General features: G+C 40.3%; 1 protein-coding gene across 2 annotated transcripts in view; it reads right to left on the bottom strand.

Moving 5' to 3' along the window:
• FGF14 (fibroblast growth factor 14) overlaps window positions 1-20,174 on the bottom strand; it is a 514,840-nt gene that overhangs the window by 118,883 nt on the left and 375,783 nt on the right. For both annotated transcript variants that reach the window (XM_075199952.1, XM_075199953.1), the window contains exon 3: window positions 16,258-16,361. In XM_075199952.1, coding sequence (XP_075056053.1) covers window positions 16,258-16,361 — 104 coding nt within the window. The remainder of the gene's footprint in view (window positions 1-16,257; window positions 16,362-20,174) is intronic.

Raw genomic sequence — 20,174 nt, 5'->3', positions numbered from 1 at the left:
AAATTTCCTGCTGCTCCGGAATCAATCAATGCCTGTGACTCAAAGGTCTTGGTAGCAAAGGAAATAGTCACATCAAAAGCGCAGACTTTAGATTTCATAGACGATGGAGAGGACTCCAGGGACCCTAACTTCACCTCTCCAGAACTAGTTAGGGCCTGGCATTTCCCGATCTCTTAGGGCAGGAGCTGAGGACATGAGTGGAATCAGCACAATAGATACAGAGTCTATTCTTGACTCTTCGTTTCCTCTCCTCAGAAGATAACTTGGAACGTCCAATCTCCATGGGAATCACAGCGGGTGACACTGGACGAAATTGAGGGTTAGAGCGAAAAGGTGCTTTAGCAGAAGTCGTTTTCTCAGCCTCTCTTTCACGAAATCTCATATCAACACGATGGCATAGAGAGATCAAATCTTCAAGTGACGAAGGAAGCTCTTGGGTAGTCAGTGCATCTTTAATTTTATCGGAAAGCCCCTGCCAGAAGGCGGCAACTAGGGCTTCAGTGTTCCACTGAAGTTCAGAGGCTAAGATCCTAAATTGAATGACGTACTGGCCTACAGTATGAGATCCTTGTCGCAGACGGAGGATGCTGGAAGCAGCGGAGGTCACACGACCTGGTTCATCGAACACACTTCGGAATGTAGAAATGAATTTGGCACTATCTTGTAATATTGGATCGTTCCTCTCCCACAGAGGGGAGGCCCAAGCCAGGGCTTGTCCTGAAAACAAAGAGATAAGATAGGCCACTCTGGAACGATGGGTAGAAAAATTTTGAGGTTGGAGCTCAAAATGGACTGAACATTGGTTAAGGAAACCCCTACAAGTTTTGGGGTCTCCATCGTACTTTGACGGAGTAGGCAGGTGAAGCGTGGAAGCTATAGACACCTGGGATGGCAATGGGGAAACGGAGGAAAGCACAGGAGCTTCAGTAGTAGCTGTCACAGTCTGTCCAGATGTTCCTTGGGAGGTTAATGACTGATAACACTGAAGTAACAGCTGTTGGCGGGCATCCTGTTGCTCCACACGGCTAACCAGATGTTGCAGCATCTCTTTGGCGGTAGGTTCCACATCTGGGTCTGTCATGGCCTGATCTTACTGTCACGGGCACTAGGAGTCTTTACCCAGGGATCACCAGATGGTAGGCTTACCAGAGCAATGTAGATGGTAATAGGGTACTCTGGTAGCTGGGTGATCACGGAACATGAAATGATGGCCGATGAGATGCTCAGGAAAGTCTATGACTAGCAACACTGGTAATAATGAGGTAATGATACACAAGGAACTGTATGGACAAGGACACGTGAAGGTAGTCAGTGGTCTGCGATAGCAAGTTGTACCACTGCTATAGTGAGGAGGAATGTCCAACAGAAACAAGGAGGTGATGAGAGTCAGCGGTCTGCGGGTAGCAAGTTGTACCGCTGTCTGAGTGAAGGAATGGAATCCAAGTGGAGGTATCCAGGTAGTCAGTGGTCTGCGGTAGCAAGTTGTACCACTGCTATGTGAGAGGATAATGGAACAGGTGATACCGGAAACAGGGATCAGTGGTCTGACATCAGCAAGTTGTACCACTGAATATATATGTGAGGAGGTGCACGGGGGAAGACTGCAACACAGGATATACACAGGCACCTTATACACGATCCACAGTAATATGCACAATATAGATATATATATATGTAAATGACTGATTAGGTCTGCAATCTAGAAAGTCTCTTGAAGTAGTCCAGCACAATGATAACACAGTCAATGATGGCAATAGACTCAGTGGATAGCAGACTCCAGAGAGAACCAAACACAGTCCAGCAAGATATGCAATACACAGCACAGTCAATGAGAAGTATGCATACCGTGGTTCAGCAGTAGCAGTAAGATGGGATTGCAGCGGTACCTGAGCGGCTGGAGGCCGACTGGATAGGAAGTCCCTGGATAGGAGAAGCAGCGGTCTAGCAGGTGCAGCGCACAGGTGAGTAGACCGACAGGGACACGAATCCACAGGAGTCAGCAACACGTGGAACTGGACTCATGGGAAACCCAGGAGAATGGAGATGATCCAGCAGAGGGTAGTAGAAGAGATACAAATCCAATGCTGACAGGAGGGTAGAGACCAGTGGAACACGTGAAGGCGTGGAGAGTGGATCAGCAGGAGATGGACGATAGCGTTGACCACAACGGCAGGACTCAGCGGCACACGGAGGTAACCAGTAGCAACCACAGGAACCAACAGCGATGGGAAACAGGAGTGCAGCGCAGGGCAGGAGCTGTAGATAACGAAGTGTAGCAGATGGTAATGAAAAGCGGCAGTCTCGAGGAAGTCACAGCAAAGATGAGATGAGAGTGTAGTGCACGGAGGCAGCGGGTAGTAATCAGCTGGCAGTCACGATGTTGAACACAGGCGAGTTGCAAGCAGGAGACTGTAGTGCACAGAGGCAGCGGATAGTAGTCAGCTGGCAGTCACGATGTTGAACACAGGCGAGTTGCAAGCAGGAGACTGTAGTGCACAGAGGCAGCGGATAGTAGTCAGCTGGCAGTCACGATGTTGAACACAGGCGAGTTGCAAGCAGGAGACTGTAGTGCACAGAGGCAGCGGATAGTAGACAGCTGGCAGTCACGATGTTGAACACAGGCGAGTTGCAAGCAGGAGACTGTAGTGCACGGAGGCAGCGGATAGAAATCAGCAAACAGACTTGATGAGAAGCAGGTGAGTGAGGTAAAAGCTGGAGTGCACGGAGGCAGCGGATAGCAATGAGCAAACAGTCACATTGATATAAAATAACGTTGAAGTGGTGTAGAAGACTGTAGTGCACGGAGGCAGCGGATAGGAATCAGCAAACAGTCATGATGATAAAGTTGATGGTAGAAGTGGTATGGAACCACAGTAGTAGAAGTGGTTTGGAAACCACAGGAATCAGCAGCACTGAATACACAAGTAATACAGGAACACCTTCAGAGACTCATGAGGAATGAGACTCCAAGATCAGGCAACGTGGTAGTGACCACAGGTGCTTAATATAGGGAGGTTGCCTGATCTGCCAATTAAGTTAAAGGGGTATACACTGAAGTATAGAAAAGGGCTGCGCATGCGCAGACCCTCAGGATGGTGGACGGCCACGGTTCCTAAATGTCCGGGAAGAGGCACTCACGGTCCGGTGAGTGACAACATTATGCATATAGCTCTACACAATATCCCCAAGCACATACTGCAGATATTACCATTTGCTCGCTCTGTGAGGCTTTACAGTGAATGCGGATTTGTGTTATATTCCTGCATTGCCTTAAATACTAAAAATCTGCATCAGCATTGTTTCAGAGATATGTTATATTCCTGCATTGCCTCAGAGACTGTGTTATATTCCTGCATTGCCTCCGAGATTTTGTTATATTCCTGCATTGCCATTTTATTGTGACTCTTTTCTGCCTTACCTCAGAGTCTGTGATATCACCTGTCTACTTTCTGAGCTCTGTCCATCATTATATGCAGTGTTGCAATAAACTTCATGGGGTAAATGTATCAAGCTGCGAGATTCCAGCAGGTTTGAAAAGTGGAGATGTTGCTTATAGCAACAACTCAAAATTCTAGCTATTTATCTAGTACATTCTACAAAGTCATAGGTAGACGCTGATTGGTTGCTATAGGCAACATCTCCCACTTTTCAAACCCACCAGAATCTCACAGCTTGACTTATTTCCTCCCATATTGTCTTACTATAATATCACCTTGTAACCTTTCCTAACAAACGGCATCCTCGACTCCTATTAGTTTGAGAGTGTGGTACTGGGCTGTGACATCATAGCAGGGAAAAAAATAACACTTATGAGTGACATTATTGTCACTCATTCAGTATTTTAGACACTCCCTAAACCATGGCGGCCTCTGTCGCTGCCTAGGTTCACCCAGTGGTAGGACCAACCTGAGCCATGCTCTTCCTCCACATTTACTCAGAGAGGAACTGGTCATAAATTGGTGCTACAACTAAGTTCAGTTCTGCTCCGTATTGATCGTGCCCTTCTGAGCAAGTTTCAATTTGGTGCTTCAGAATGCTGGGCTTCATGCACAGAATTCTGGGGTGTCAATTAGATGCAGGTGTCAGTGGTCAAAGCAGAGAGTTCATTACAGAGTTCTCTGCTACCAATTGCAAAGAGCCATCTTTTCCAAGTGTCAGGTGACATACCAAGGCTTGGATCAGAAAGATTAAGGTGATTCATGCAGGGCATGGCACACTTGGAGCTAGGGACCATGGTCAGTAAGGACATTACAAAAATGCATTATACCACCACATTCAGGCAGAAAAAAAAGTGTTAAGTAACTTTTAAGCTGTGAATTACACTTATAAATACAATGTCCAAAAGGAACTATTTTTGTTTTTTGAAAAATATTTTAGTTAGTTTCTGTATTGCATCTTGTACTTTTTTTTACATCAATAATTTAACATTTTTTGAATTCAGGGACCTATTGTATTTTGCTTTATATTTATATTTATGTTCTTTTAAATAGTTTATTAGTATCTTATTATATTATTTAGTTATAACCACTATGAATAACCTTTATACCATAATATACAATGCATACAAACCGACTAACCTTTGCATACAACATTAGATTAATTGTTACAAATAGATTTTTCAGGTAAAACAAAAATATTTTCTACTGTATAAAATATTTTACATGCGTTTAATACTGTACTTGCATGAAATATTGGAAGTACCATTTTCACACACAGTATTTGTTTTTACATAAAGATCAATTATACAGCTGGAGAGAAGAATGATTCACACTGTATGAACACACCCATATAACTGAACCCTGACCAACCTGCATTCTTTAATACTTTCCATCCCCAAGTATATCACAGAAAACACATATAGCTGTTCACAATAAAGAAAAAATCCATCTAAATTGTTTTGCTTTATTCCCCTACCAGTCATAATTGCGTGTTTCCCATGTCTGGACACAAAATCCATCCAATTAGCATCATAGATAAATGGGCAATAATCGCTGAATTCATTTAAACAATCTAGTGTTCTGAGGCCTAGATGTTCTTTGGTGCCCTAGAGCACTACGACTGTAAAACACTGTCTGCATTTTACAACTTGAGTAGCCTGTAGTACTTCCCATCGAAAAGGAAACAGTGTTTCCCATTTATATGAATGCATCAGTATTCTGGCATCAAAATGTTGCATTTTGTGTATAGAAAAAATTGTAATTCATAAACGTCCGTATACCACCATTCTGAGTACTGTAGAAATGCTGGTAATTTTAAATGTTTTTAGCAGAGAACAATTCGTGAGCATGTAAATAAAAAAAATTAAAATGAACAGATATCTCCTTTACACTTCCTATTGGCTGTTTCTCATAAAGCCCCTTGTACTACATATGACGTATAGGTTTCCTTTAACATAAACTATAGATTTTTAAAGCAAGTTTTAGAAAACTTTAACTGAAATTGTTCCCAAACGTCCTTGGAAATGTATTGTATCCTTCATCAAATAGGTTCTCTCCAGTCTATCTAGTATTAATTACACACATTAGTCACGCCCCTAAACCACTAATGGACTGAAGTATCTCTCAGTAGATTGATATTTTGCCTGGATTTTTTTTTAATGTTAAGAATATTGAGTCTTTTATAAATATTTTTCCCCAGGTGAAAATCTCAGTTAGTGACTATGGTAATAAATGCAGCAATAAAAAGGTCTTAATGTTGAAAGGTTTTACAATTGTTAAAACACAGACTGCTGAACATAATGAAACTATATTGACATGTGGCTGTAGACCCCCATATTGTATCATTGTTATATAACTGTAGTGAGTTCATCCTTTATAGCCTTCACTCACTATTAAGTATTCGCATGTGACACATTTATTCTATGTAAATCCCACAGTAAATGCGCTTCATTGATATATGCAATGTAATGAAGTTACACTTTTCACAAGGACTACACATTGTTTTTATTTCATACACTCGATTCATAGCGTATATGTTTGCTAATTATTTGTATCAGTGTTCTCCCCAGCACCTTTTTCCCTGGTGCTCCACCCGGCTGGTTTTACTTGCTACCCGGCTCTTGGAGCCCAACAGAGTGCTATTATAATAGAATAAACCATTGTTTCTCCAGACACTGTGTGAGCACTACAGCCAGCAGTGTGTGTTAGACCACTAACCTCCAGTCTGACCCCTCCTGGCAGGTGTGGGCAATAACCTCCAACATTTTTTAATATTATTGCAAAGTATTACACAGCCCCCACCCGTCTGCTTCTTAATGCCACCCAGCTGGCAAAATGTTCTGGGGAGAACATTGTGTATAATTACCAATAGCCAAACGCCATACCATACCAATAACCATATTAAGGAAATTATTTTCTATTAAATGTACAATATAGTAAACCGTTACAACTTACTTTATTTTATCCATAGAACATATTCCTTTTTCATACAGAATATGCATTTTAATTTGCTTAACTGCACTGCCGTTGAGATATTCATAACCATTAAATACTGTCACCCACATGAACATTTAATGCTGAGCATTGTGAAGATATACTTCACTCTATATATTGATGGTACAGCATATGCTAGTAATATTGAAAGGACATTAGTTATATATACATATATATATATATATATATATATATATATATATATATATATATACACACACACACACACTTCATGAAACACCACCCACATTTATAAAGTACAGTATTTTATGCTAATTAAATCTTCGCACATCATTATTGTAGAGCTGTATTGCACAAGCAATGGGAAGCACTGTACATTGACAGGTTACTTCCTTATTTGCACTGCAGTAAAGTGACATTATAAGTTTGTTTTTCATTTGACTTTGGACAGTATATTTGAAAGCTGCCTGAATAATAATGATTACCATCATCTCCTTCTGCTTCTGAACACTGTTATCTATAGTCCTGTATCCTTCCCTGTGGCTGGAAGTTGCTGTTTCTAGACAAGTCAATTATGAGAGCTTATAGGAAACGTAGCAATCAGCACTGTGACGCATTTTAAATGTCAAGAGAGACCCCTCAGTGCCAGAGCTTTTTTCCCATCCGAGAGTTACTGGAGAGTACAGATATCAGAAACTCATATCCAGATAACAGGCACTGACATTTCCGCTAATTCCCGAAATAACATAATAGAGGGCAATCCTGGCACCAGGAAAGAAAAATCAGCTTTCGTTGTTTGTAAAATTAAACAGCAAACAGAAGCCTGAGCTTCTGTTGTAGTTTAATTTCTAAGAAAGTCTTGTTCAACCATTACGTGTGCGGAAGTAATTGTATTTGACATGCCACCAATGCAGCTGTAGTTTTTGTCTCTATAGATCGTTTCTAAATATGTGTTGTGCTGAAAAATAATGATAACTCCAGTTAAAGATGTTAAAAAAAATACCGAAAAGCTATCGTTCATCAGTAAGGCGACGTTCACAATGGCTGCCTGAGTTAGCTGAACATTCCACCTACTGCACAAGTTCTCTGAATTTACATGGACTACATAAAGATTTCTGCAGTTTTTAACATTTTAGCAAGCTGTATTAATAAAAATGAATGAATGGGCAGCACAGTGGCTTAGTAGTTAGCACTTCTGCCTCACAGCACCGAGGTCATGAGTTTGATTCCTGACCATGGCCTTATCTGTGTGGCGTTTGTATGTTCTCCCTGTGTTTGCATGGGTTTCATCCGGGTGCTCCGGTTTCCTCCCACACGCCAAAAACATACTGGTAGGTTAATTGTCTGCTATCAAATTCACCCTAGTGTGTGTGTGTGTGTGTGTGTGTGTGTGTGTGTGTGTCTGTGTGTCTGTGTGTGTGTGTGTGTGTGTGTGTGTGTGTGTGTATATGTTGGGTAATTTAGACTGTAAGCTCCAATGGGGCAGAGACTGATGTGAGTGAGTTCTCTGTACAGCGCTGCGGAATTAGTCGCGCTATATAAATAAATGGTGGTGATGATGATGAAGGTTCTGAATGTTACATGAGAAAGGAGAGTATCCAACACAGTAGTAGACATAGGGTGACTACATTTCCAATCCCCCCGGACCACCAAAGATGTCTGGGAACCTGCATCGGACACTAATCAGGTAACTAATGCTTTCCATTTATGTTTTACTCATTCAACTCCACTGAAAACTGAATTTTCAAATTCTGATGGAGGTATTCTTTATCAGTTTATTTTATTTGCTATTTATTAGCTAGAGGAGTTTAAAACTGTTGTTGTTAATAAGATGCTGTTCATTTTAACTTGTTTAAAAGTCTTTTTTCAAATCTAAAATAGTTCAAAGCCGAACCTCTAATTCACATTCCAACCCATCAAAACCACTGGGAATATATTTAGAAAATGTTTATAAGTCTGATAACATATTAACCTGCAGTTCTCTATTTAGGAAAAGAATGCGTTTATATATTTGGCTTCCAACAGTTATTCTATACAGCCTACAACACTAAAATAAACTATATACAGTAAGGCAGTCCAGGCAATATGTATTGCCTTTTGTAGTCCATTGTTTCACTAATTGATTGCTATACTTTCTATTTCCACTACTCCGCAAAGTAAAATAGAATTCACAATTTTACTTATTACAAAAACAAAAAAGGATGTACACATAGTGCTTTTAAATACCTTAACATATTGTTTTTAGAATGAATCGATATTGATTGTTCAAAACACTGCAAACACTTGCATTTGTATTATAATCAAAATATTTTACTGTTAAACTAACCAAAAGGTGACACGCCCAATGCAGTCAATTTAAGCAGAACAATTATAAATTAGCAAATAACAAATAGGATGTAATAACAATCTTATTATACATATGTTGGAAAAAAGCATGTACTCATGAGCAGTGCCGTAACTAGACATTTCGGTGCCCTGGGCGAGACAGGGCACCGGCGCCCCCCTTCGAAGTGGGAGGGACATTTGCCAAGTGGGTGTGGCCAACCTAATGTGGGGGTGTGGCTAGAACTTTACTGAAAGAATTCTGTTACACATATTTGCAAATGCATGATATATATATCTATCAGAGCCAGATTTACACCTCATGGGGCCCTAGGGAAGATATTGGTTTGGGCCTCCCCCTTCACACACACAGTGGCCCCTCACATACACATAATACACACACAGTGGCCCCTCACATACAGAGCTGGATTAAGGCTTTGGGGGGCCCGGGGCACTTAAGGCAGGGGGGCTCCTATGATGTAGCATGGTTATCATTTTACACAAATAAACAGGCAATACAGTGTGCACTACTGTTAGTTGCACACAGCTCTGCCTGCACAAGCAGTACGTGGTGAAGCGGGGACATACCTCCCAACTGTCCTTTTAGTCGGACCAAATCCTGAATAAGCGAGACAGCCACCCAAATTCAGGGCTGTCCCATCAGATTCAGGACAGTTGTCAGACTGTCCTGCTCTCTCCTACCTGTCTTGGTCACTTTCATCACATGTAGCAGCTGGTTTCTTTAGCTCCGTTCCTTCTTGTCTTGATCCTGTGATGTTGGATCCCTATTTTGAAAAAAATGGGTACATGAGATTTAGAAAACTCCAACCAGCCCCGTTGTTAAATCAATAGCACTCACGCTTTATAATTAGGCCTCCCCCCATTCCCAACAATAATATTCAGATTTAATAAGTAGACCTATTTCCCTCCAACCAGCCCCAACATTAAATTGACAGTATACCCATTTAATCAAAACTTATTTCCCTCCCTCCAAACAGTCCCAGCAATAAATAGCATTTACATTTAATAAATATAACCATTTTCCACAACCATCCCCGGCAATGAATAATTCATATTCACATTTAATAAATAGCCCTCCTCTCCAAAATCAGCCCCATGTTCAAATAATAGCCCCAAACCACCCCAGCATTAAATTAAATATTCTGTCACCTCACCTTAAATAATTAGCCCCCACCTTCACTCCACCATTAAATAGCCCACCTTCCACACTATATTAAGATCCTCCTTTCCCTCACACGCCTAATTAAAATACTGCAGCCACACACACTATATTAACAAACTTTCACTCCCCCCCCCCCCCCCTGCAGCCATGGTCACTCACTCAGCCCCCCCCAGCCGCCATGTTCACTCACTCAGCTCCCCCTCACAGCAGCCATGTTCACTCACTCAGCCCCCCCCAGCAGCCATGTTCACTCACTCAGCCCCCCCCCAGCAGCCATGTTCACTCACTCAGCCCCCTCCCCCCCAGCAGCCATGTTCACTCACTCAGCCCCCTCCCCCCCAGCAGCCATCTTCACTCACTCAGCCCCCCCCAGCAGCCATGTTCACTCACTCAGCCCCCCCCCCACAGCAATGTTCACTCACTCAGCCCCCCCCCACAGCCATGTTCACTCACTCAGCCCCCCCCATGTTCACTCACTCAGCCCCTCCCCCCACAGCAGCCATGTTCACTCACAAATGTCTTGCTATTGCCTTGAAGTAAAATAACTCTGCATCCATTTTATTTGAAATGTAGAGCACAAATTTTTACGATAGCTGATGTTTCAGTAAATTGTTTGATGGAAAGTGGATTTAAATGTTAACTCATTGGACTGTATATCTAAGCAACATTTGCTAAATATCTTGTTTGATACTTCTGTCTTCTCTTGCGTGTTTTTAGTTATTTATTTTTTTGCCATGCAATACAATACAAAGTTGATCTCTGGATAGGTTTGTGCCCATTGCAGAGAGCCCAGAGGTTGGAGATAACTAAAAGAAGCTACACCCCCCCCCCCTGTACACATGTTCACTTATTCCCCGCTGTGAAGTCTTCTTTACTTATTCCTCCCCCTCCAGTACCTGTCCCTATCCCCCGAACAGAATAAAGACTCTAAAAATAAAGACAATCAAAAACACTCACCTCATCAGCCTGCAGGAATTCACTCTGCGCCCCCCTCGGGCTTGCGCCCTGGGCGACAGCACCGCCCGCACCACCCTAGTTACGGCTCTGCTCATGAGGCCTCATTTAGACTTAGGAGCCAATCCAGTTAGAGGATACAAAATTACACCTGTACTAAACATGCAGTACTGCAAAGAGGTGTAAGCAAGAAAAATACTGCCTGATTTTGTAGGTACCACACAAACAGGTTTATTTTTACACTGAAGTTTAGAGTTGAGCTAAAACACGCCCTTTTCCAGCTTTAAATCTGTCTATGACATTTTCAAATTCACCACCCTTGTAGCACAATAAGGTATTGCCAAGGTGCAAAACTGTAGCTTCTAACTGGATTTACTCTAAATGACTCCCATGGTGTATATTAAACATTTGTTCAAAATCTTGGACCTGACTAAACCATTTACAAGGTGAAAAACTAGATAAGAAAAGCAACAATTACTATCCCGACATTCCTTTCTAACTACTATCAGTTAAACATTCTGATAATAATTCTAAGTTTAAAAACCATATACACTTCCGATTTGATTGGAGGAAAAAGCATATAGAAAACACTCTATAATGGCTTTATATTTTACAATGTTAATAGATGTGTGGCTAATCTAAGAATATACTCATAACACTAACATAACCCACTCTTCTGACATTATCCATAACTTTCTATGCGCTGACGACAGGCTCAGGTTTGTGAAGGATTAAATACTATAGTTATGGAGGTAGAATTGCAGGCTGTATCTTACCATTAATTATATGTATCTTCTTGCCTACATCAGAGTTCCCTTCCCCTCTGAGCAGAATTACTTTTTGGAGGCTTTGAATGCCAACTCGCAGCATTAAGGGCTTTCACATTCCGGCAGTCACACAGCAGGGTTACATTCCCTGCTGATTGTGGACGCCACCATATATAGAGAGGATAACATGCCTACAGAAACACGCGTGGTTTCTACATCAGGCTTGGAAGCTAAGGTACACTGATGAGGCCTGATGGTCAACCTCAGCTCCCACGCCTGGAGCAGTTGCTAATTAAGCTACACCAGCAATGGGGTATATTTACTAAACTGAGGGTTTGAAAAAGTGGAGATGTTGTCTATAGTAACCAATCAGATTCTAGCTGTCATTTTGTAGAATACACTAAATAAATGAAAGTTATAATCTGATTGGTTGCTGTAGGCAACATCTCCACTTTTCCAAACCCGCAGTTTAGTAAATCTAGCCCCATGTGTACAAGGACAGCAAAACCAGCCCAAGGGACAAAATGTAAACCTGTGTCCAAATATTTCTTAATATTGCATATCCAACTCTATGAACATGGGAGGAAAATTATTCAGAAATAACCAAGCATCCACTGTTGATGGGAGTAGTGTGTTCTCGGATATGCAAGTGAGATTAGATGATTTGTAGGGATTCACCAAAACCCTTAGTCACTGAAAGCCTCAACTGATCACTCATCAGAATCATTTATCAAAAGAAAAAAATCATTTGTGTCACCTTTTCTGGCTTCATTTTGGATGCACTAAATAAGAAATTCATGTAAAGGATGTGAGAGCTTCATACACTACATGTTTCCTTTAATTTAGAGGCCATGTAATTACATTACATTCTCCACACAAATTATAGGAGTGATTTACAGTTGGACGCAAGTTCGTTTGCGCATCATATAATATTGCACGTCACTTAAAATTTGTTGCACTGAGCATACGCAAAACTTGCCTGCATCTAAAACACTGTTGAGGGGCAGATCAGGGGCGTTCACTTGCAAGTACAGTACAGAAAGGGCGTACAGAAGCAAGCAAAGAACGCCTCTTTGAGATGCATCTTATTTTGATTTACACCTGTCTTTGGAAATCTTTACCAACTGTAAATTGATTTAAGTTTGCATGTATCTTAAGATGCTTGTAACATACAGATATGGTAAAGTTGCAGCTGCCTAATTTGGAACTTCCATGCGGCAAGTGCAGGGGTAGTTGTGATGCCGTTTGCATCATGTTGATGCCACCACCGCTATGCAATGCGTCATCTGCATCGGGGGCGGGCCATGATCACGTGGTATGCAGCGTATCGCTTCATCAAGCCCTGCCCACTTCACTAGGGAAGTATATGGGACCAACAGCCAACTTTTACGTTCAACTTTAAATCCCCACTTACATTTGTTTACCCAATGATAAAAGCAGCTAACTGTAAATCATTTAAAATACACTGTGAAATGCAAGACATTGGTCACTGAAGCTTCTACGAATTATACCACAACTATAACTCTTCTTTGAAATTCATATAGGTCTAGTCTCACAGCTACGGTTTCACTGTGACTATTACAAAATCCTGCTAAGCCCTTCATTTTTTGTTTAACTACAGAACTTGTAACTTGCTTTGAACACCAAGTGACTGCTGTCTGTAATGTAGCCAAGTATGTACAATTACTAATAAAGTATAATTGTTTTCTAATCTACATAAGAAATTCAAATAGGTAAACTCTTTAATACTGCTAAGAACTATTGCAGTGAATATGTTCTAGGAAACAGATTTCCTTTAACAGATCACTTGTCTTTTTTTTCCAAAACACTTACCTGTCTGTGTGCAGTTCAATATTGCCTTCTTGTGGCATCAACCATAAGTCATCCACATCATCTTGTTTAAAAGTCTCAGAGAGACAGTATATAGCACATTTTCATTTTTCTGTTGACACCGATCATCACTTTCCCTGAACTTATCCTGTGAAAGCTTGTCATATCTATCAAGGACACACTTTACTTTGGGCCTATAAAATAGTTACATGATCAATTTTTGCAGTTTGTTTTTCCCAAAACTAACACCATAAATCTATGTGAAATGCAATGCCTTGTCCAATGTAAACAATTTAATGTGCTTTAAACTTTACAGCTAGACAAGGCAATTAAAAAACAAGGCAATCCTATACATATAGCTGACATGTTACAACCAGCACATTGTGTGATGTGACAAGCCCCAGGCTTCCATTCTTCGCATGTGTGTGTTCACTTTTGTGTTGTCATGACAGCTTTGTTAAGTAATAAGTTTTAGAATTGCATTATAACGGTGCTGTATAATGTCTATTAGTAGTAAGTAAATAGTACTGCAAAGCATTACATACCTTTAAACGGTCACAAAATTCATCTGAGATTTCTAATACTCTTTTCATGCAATGCATTATTTTTTATAATAAAATATGAATCAATTTGATAAGCTAATCCCCATATCACTCACTAACAGTTGTGTATTCCCGTTTTTAACAATTAAATTTGAAAACATCAAATGACATGGCTACAAGTGATCACCATATATAAGGATCTATTAAAGCTCTCTGAAGTAAGACATTTTTACTATGCACATCAGACTTCCTGACAGTAAGCCAACTGAGTACATTGTAGGGTGTGTTTCTAAACCAATAAGGTCTGTTAACAGATGATAATAACTTGTAGTACGTTTTATATGTTTATGGAAGGGTGAACTGTTATATTTGTCTCACTGTGGTTGTCAGAACACAAAGTTGCTCACTTCATGTTGCCATATTTCTGTGTTAAAATTTAACCCAGAAATTAACTGCCCTGTCAGGGAAAGCTGAGAATTGTGAGCTAGTAAAAGCCAGTATGAAATACAAAATTATTACTTCCTATGTATACATTGATCCTTCTTGTGTGGGGTTTTAAAATTAAGATTTTATTTTTATAAATCTAAAATAAAATGACATCCAATATTTATTTGTATTACGCAGTGTTTGGGTACTGTGACTGCATGGCGCTGTGGAATCTGGGGCACTTCATAAATGATGATGATGAAGATGATCATATCCCTACAAATTATAGCTTTACATAAAAATGATGAAGGTGGAATCAGTTCTCTCAGGTAGTACTATAGGATTATTAATAATGCAGATTTTCTTGCTGTCACTGGTGGACTGTGATTTTTAACACTAACAATGCGCTAAATAAATCCATATGTTGGCCTTTGGAAGAAATTAAAAGGGCGTGATTTTAATTTCCACCATGCGTAGCAAAATAGGTAGATCCATCTCTCTATTGCTTAAGATATGATTTACATAGGAGAGGAACATGGCACCTCTGGGTCCCATAGCAAAATCTGTGGCCCAGCATCACTGGTCCAGCTTAATGGGGCACTGCTCTGCTCTTCCTGCCATGCACAAGGGGTTGTGAATGAGCAGTAAAGCACAGAGCATGCTCAGAAGACTCCTCACTCTTTTTAGCATGCCCAAGAACCAGATGGGAGCTTCACTGCGTTATCCCCAAGCACATGCCCAGAAGAGGGGTACAGATCAGTCAACCAACATTACCAGGTGCCACTCACCTCTGGCCCTGGAAGTGACTGCAGTGTTCTGACACTGAGTCTACACCATGACTGTATAACTCCAATTATTAATGTTAACTATCATGACTTCATTATAAAGTGTTAGATGTAATTGCCACATATGTCACAAGAGGCTTTAAAGATGATATGTTAGATGGAGGTTCAAGTTGAAAGAGGCATAAGGTGTGCCTACAAGAGTAGGCCTAATTAACATGGTTTCTCTAGGCTCTGATATCAGGGGTCCAGCCTACAAAACTTAGTCACAGTGCCTTGGGTTATCTTGAAAAGCGATTTTGTGTTTGTGTTTTTATTATTATTATTATTATTATTATATTAGTGGTAAAGTGTAGCTTTATCCCATGTGTGTAGGAGTGTCTACGAATAAGCTTTGTCTTGGAACTCAGCTCCAGTGCTAAAGTATAACTGTATACTTTGTATGAGCATGGTGGTTACATTTACTACATTTACGAAAGTGGTGGGCTTACGTCGGGTCTGATATCAGGGTCTTTTGAAAACCTACCAATGTCCCAGATTGCATATTAATTCTCTAGTACTTCAACTGCTTGATGTTATATACTCAGAGCACCAACTGGCAGGGATGATTTATTTGAAATATTCATTGAAAGAAGCTTTCTCGCCTCTCTCTTGTTTATCTTTTCTGTTTCCCTTCCTCGTCCCCTTGAAGCCAGACTTTTAGTGCATCACTGTGTTTATTTTGCACCTCTATTGCAAGGCAAGTGTGCCCAACATGTTTATGTGACATCTACACATTACAGACAGCAGTTCTGTCTTAAACCAATGACATTTTCAGATGTGATTTATACACTTAAACCATGATCTTTTAGAAAATAATGCTTTCTACAACTGGCATGCTTTATATAACTTGTAAAGGTCATTATTTCACATATTTCCACATTTTGTGATAGTTTACTTCCTTTCAATTGCTGTAGTGACATTATATTAAAAATAGTTTGGTAATAGTTAATAATACATTTGTTTAATTTGTTCACATTTCCCAACTTAAGGAACCATTAAACAAAATGTAGTACTCACTGATGTATACAGGTAACCTTCTCCGTTCATTGCAATGTATAACCCCGTTTTTACACCTTGGATTGCAACAACACGAAGACCCACTGGTATGAGGTTGAATAATGCTGTAAGAACAAAGGTGCATTTGTTAAATGTAATCTGCTGCAAAATCACAAAAATATTCATCAATATAATGATACCACGGACATCTGAAGTTTTTCAGTGCAGTAAATAGTTATTGAGATCCAGAAAAAAATGTATGGATGAAATTTGAAGCTTCACTATATCAATATACCTTTTTACAAGAATATGCTAATACAAACATACTTCATTATATACTAAATGTTTAATGTCTATGTATGTACATAACATAGGCATGCATATAACATAGTCATAAGCCATATACATTAATGTATACTTGCCAGATATAACCAGAAGTGTATCCTGAGAATAAATCATTAATAAGCAGACTGGTGTAACCAGATGTGCTAGCTGGCCTCTATCTCTTACCTACATTGTGTATGTCATCATTTTACTGTTATGGTAATAGATTCCATTAAGCCAAAGGGCACCACAAGCGATGAATAATGTGTATCCATTATTTAACATGAATGGAAATATCATGTAGATACTTTTCTTGGCATGGGAGTTTGCATAATCAAAGTCTATGAGAAGAGCCCAGGGTTATAACATAGTTATTTGCACCAGCAATAACCTCTCTATTTGAGATAACTTTTTTCAAACAAAAAAATAAAGTAAAGAAATGTTGGGACAGTCAGCCAAGTGTTTCCAGGTGAGGGGTTGTGAAAGAACTGATGCGCGAGTTAGCCGCTTTAGATTGTTAGACTGGCGGACTAGATATCAGGAGGAGGACTGCGCCTGATCCAGAGAAATCTAAGTCACAAAAAAAGTGCAGCTGAGTGCATACTAAGGGAGGGTTTCCAGTTGCCCCCATTCTCTAGCCCAGTCTAACTAACAGGCTGTTGACTAACAGGCTGTTGACTCCCTCATGACCTGCCAATTTACTGGTGTAGATCTATATATCCATTCTGCCCCCCCTCCCTCGTCCTTCTCATCTGTTACATCCCATCCTCCTCTTTTCTGCGCCAACATAGTGCAGTCCCACGTGTGCAGGACACGAGATACAGATAGGAGAGTCTGCCTCTGAAATCTACAGACCCATTCCGGCCCCCATCCTTCTCCTCTGTTATATCCTGTTCCCCTCACTTCTGCACTGACATCCCAACACACATGGGGTGCGCACCACATGACATGTTCCACGTGTGCAGGACACGAGATACAGACAGGAGAGTCTGCCTCTGAAATCTACAGAGCCGGAAAAAGAAAGTAAGTGTGGGAGTGGAGGCTGGATATTAGTTTAATGGAGAGTGTGGGTGCTAATTCTTTAACAGTGGGTAGAACATATTAAACTATTAGTGGGGACAATTTAATTTAATAGTGGGTTCATGGTAGTAATTATTAATTTAAGGTAGGGTGGTGGCATTATTTAATAAATGCTGTGGGGGCTTGGGGGATTTTAATTGAACACAGGGCGGAGTTGGGGAGAAAAAGGGCTATTTATTAAATGTGAACACTAATTATTTAATGTTGGGGCAGTATAAGGAGAAATAAGTTCAATTATTAAATGTGAATACTAATTATTTAATATTGGGTTGTTTCAGCAGAAATATACATATTTATTTAATGTGAGTACCATTCATTTAATGTCAAGGTATGTTGGGAGCAAATTGGTCTATTTATTAATTCTGAATGCTATTAATTTAATATCGGGGTTGGTTGGGGGACAGGTCTACTTATTAAATGTGAATGCTATTAATTTAATTTGTGTCAGTTTCAGGTAAGGAGGCCTAATTATTAAACATAAGTACTATTGATTTAACTTGAGGGTTGTTTGGAGGGAAGGAGGCCTAATTAGGTCTCTCAACACTAGACTTTCCACATTTCATGTACCCAGTCATTTTATCCAAAGAGGACCCCAACAATCCAGGATCCAGCCAAGCAGCATCTGAGCTTAAGACAAGAGCAACAACAGGTAGTGAAAGCCTCAAAACATATAGGAGAGACTAGGATATTATGCCAAGTGTCCTGATTCTGGTGGGTAGTCCCAATTTTGTGTCACTCTCAGTCAGAACTGTACCCTGACAGCAAGGATAGTTGGGGGGTATGCCCTGCCTCACACTGTACTGCTTGTTAATGGTGAGCTGCATGCACTACTATTAGATGCATACAGCTCGCCTTTAATAAGACGTACAGTGTGAAACAGGACATACCCCATATTTACCTTTGCAGTGGAACAGGAAGTCACACAAAACTGTGTAAGCTTGTGAGCAGGGCCTTCTTACCTGTTTATCTGTATTATCCCTTGCATTATCCCTTGTATTATCCCTTGTATATTACTGTGTTTGTTTCCAATTGTAAAGCGCTACGGAATATGCTGGCGCTATATAAATAAATGTTGATGATGATGAAAACTGGTACTGCCCCATCAGAATCAGGAGACTTGGCTAGCATTGCCCATGTATTTGAAAGGGATGGGAACAGTTGGAGAGCAGTCTAACACTCAAATGATTGCCGCACCCCTTACATGCACTCTGGCATCCTGGCTTGGACCCGCCCCCTCTAGAAACCCTGCATTTGGAGTGGGAGTGGGCTGTACACAAGACTCAACCACAATTTGACAGGGACCATCAAAATGCAGTGAAGTTTAAATTGGGAAGATATAGGATTTAACTATGTGAAACCTTCATCTGAATGCTGAATTTGCTAAACTAAGGGGTCTATTTTTTAAATAGGGGAAAGCCCTATCTCCAGCAAAAATCGGTTTTCTCAGCGACAATAGGGCTTTCACCCTATACATACAGAGGTGCCCCCGGATGGCAAGATTTGCCAGGTCTCACTGGCAATTGCTTTCCTATGTGAAGTTTGAGTGCCGCCTCAATGGTAGTTCTGTTATTGTGATTAGTATGTATTTAATGCACTTTGAAGGCTTTGACTGCCTCCACTTTGGCCCAGTACACCACCCATTCACATGTATTTTAATTAGTGTAGCTTTCAGCTAGGTCCTACCAGCATTATCTATAACCTGTATGCAGATGTAACAGAAAGAGTTATATACCCATGTTATAAAAATAAATTCTCAGTGCAGGTACCCATCTGAATACGGTCCCCTTCTCGTGGTAGACGGGCATTGACAATTTCATCAAAGTGTGCACTAAAAACTCATGTTTAATTCAGATATTATATAGTATATTGATATTAGGGTCTAATGCACACATCTTTGTTATTGTGATTAGCATGTCTTTGGTGTTTAACCACTTCAGTGCTAAGGACTTGTCCTCCACTTATACCTCTAAAGTGCTAAGAATAAGTCTGCACCCTTAAGGGGCTAAAGATGTAAACCTAACACTGAAGGAATGGTGATAATATGTTGCCAGTTGGGGCTAGGGAAGAGGCGGGAACTGATGGCGTTATCATTCCCCCAAATTATATATTTGATATTTACGCTACATAAACCCACTACTTTGTGACATTTTTATAAATGCACTGTTAAATGTTTATAAACCAAAAAATGTATACAAACATGCCTTTACCTCCTATAAAAGGCAGTGTAAAAAAACTCATGAAAACAAAACGGGTGACAGAATGACCAGGTGATAAAGGGATAAAAAGTAGAAGAGAATGTCAGGAATGTGAACAGCAAAACCACACAGGTAACACAAACAATAAACAATGAAAGGAATAACAAACTAACTGAAGGATGCATTCAATGGCCAGATGGGGAACAGAACACCAAAGATGAGATCATCTGCAAAACTAATCCATGTGCCATCTACAGATTTAATCTAATATGGAACTAGACTGTGACCAAGCAAAATACAGCCTTAGTTCTTCAACAATAGAAGGAGAAAATGTTTCCG

Source organism: Mixophyes fleayi, chromosome 2, assembly GCF_038048845.1.
Source record: "Mixophyes fleayi isolate aMixFle1 chromosome 2, aMixFle1.hap1, whole genome shotgun sequence".
Classification (NCBI taxonomy): domain Eukaryota; kingdom Metazoa; phylum Chordata; class Amphibia; order Anura; family Limnodynastidae; genus Mixophyes; species Mixophyes fleayi.
Note: the sequence above shows the minus strand (reverse complement) of the source record. Positions and strands in the feature narration are given on the sequence as shown.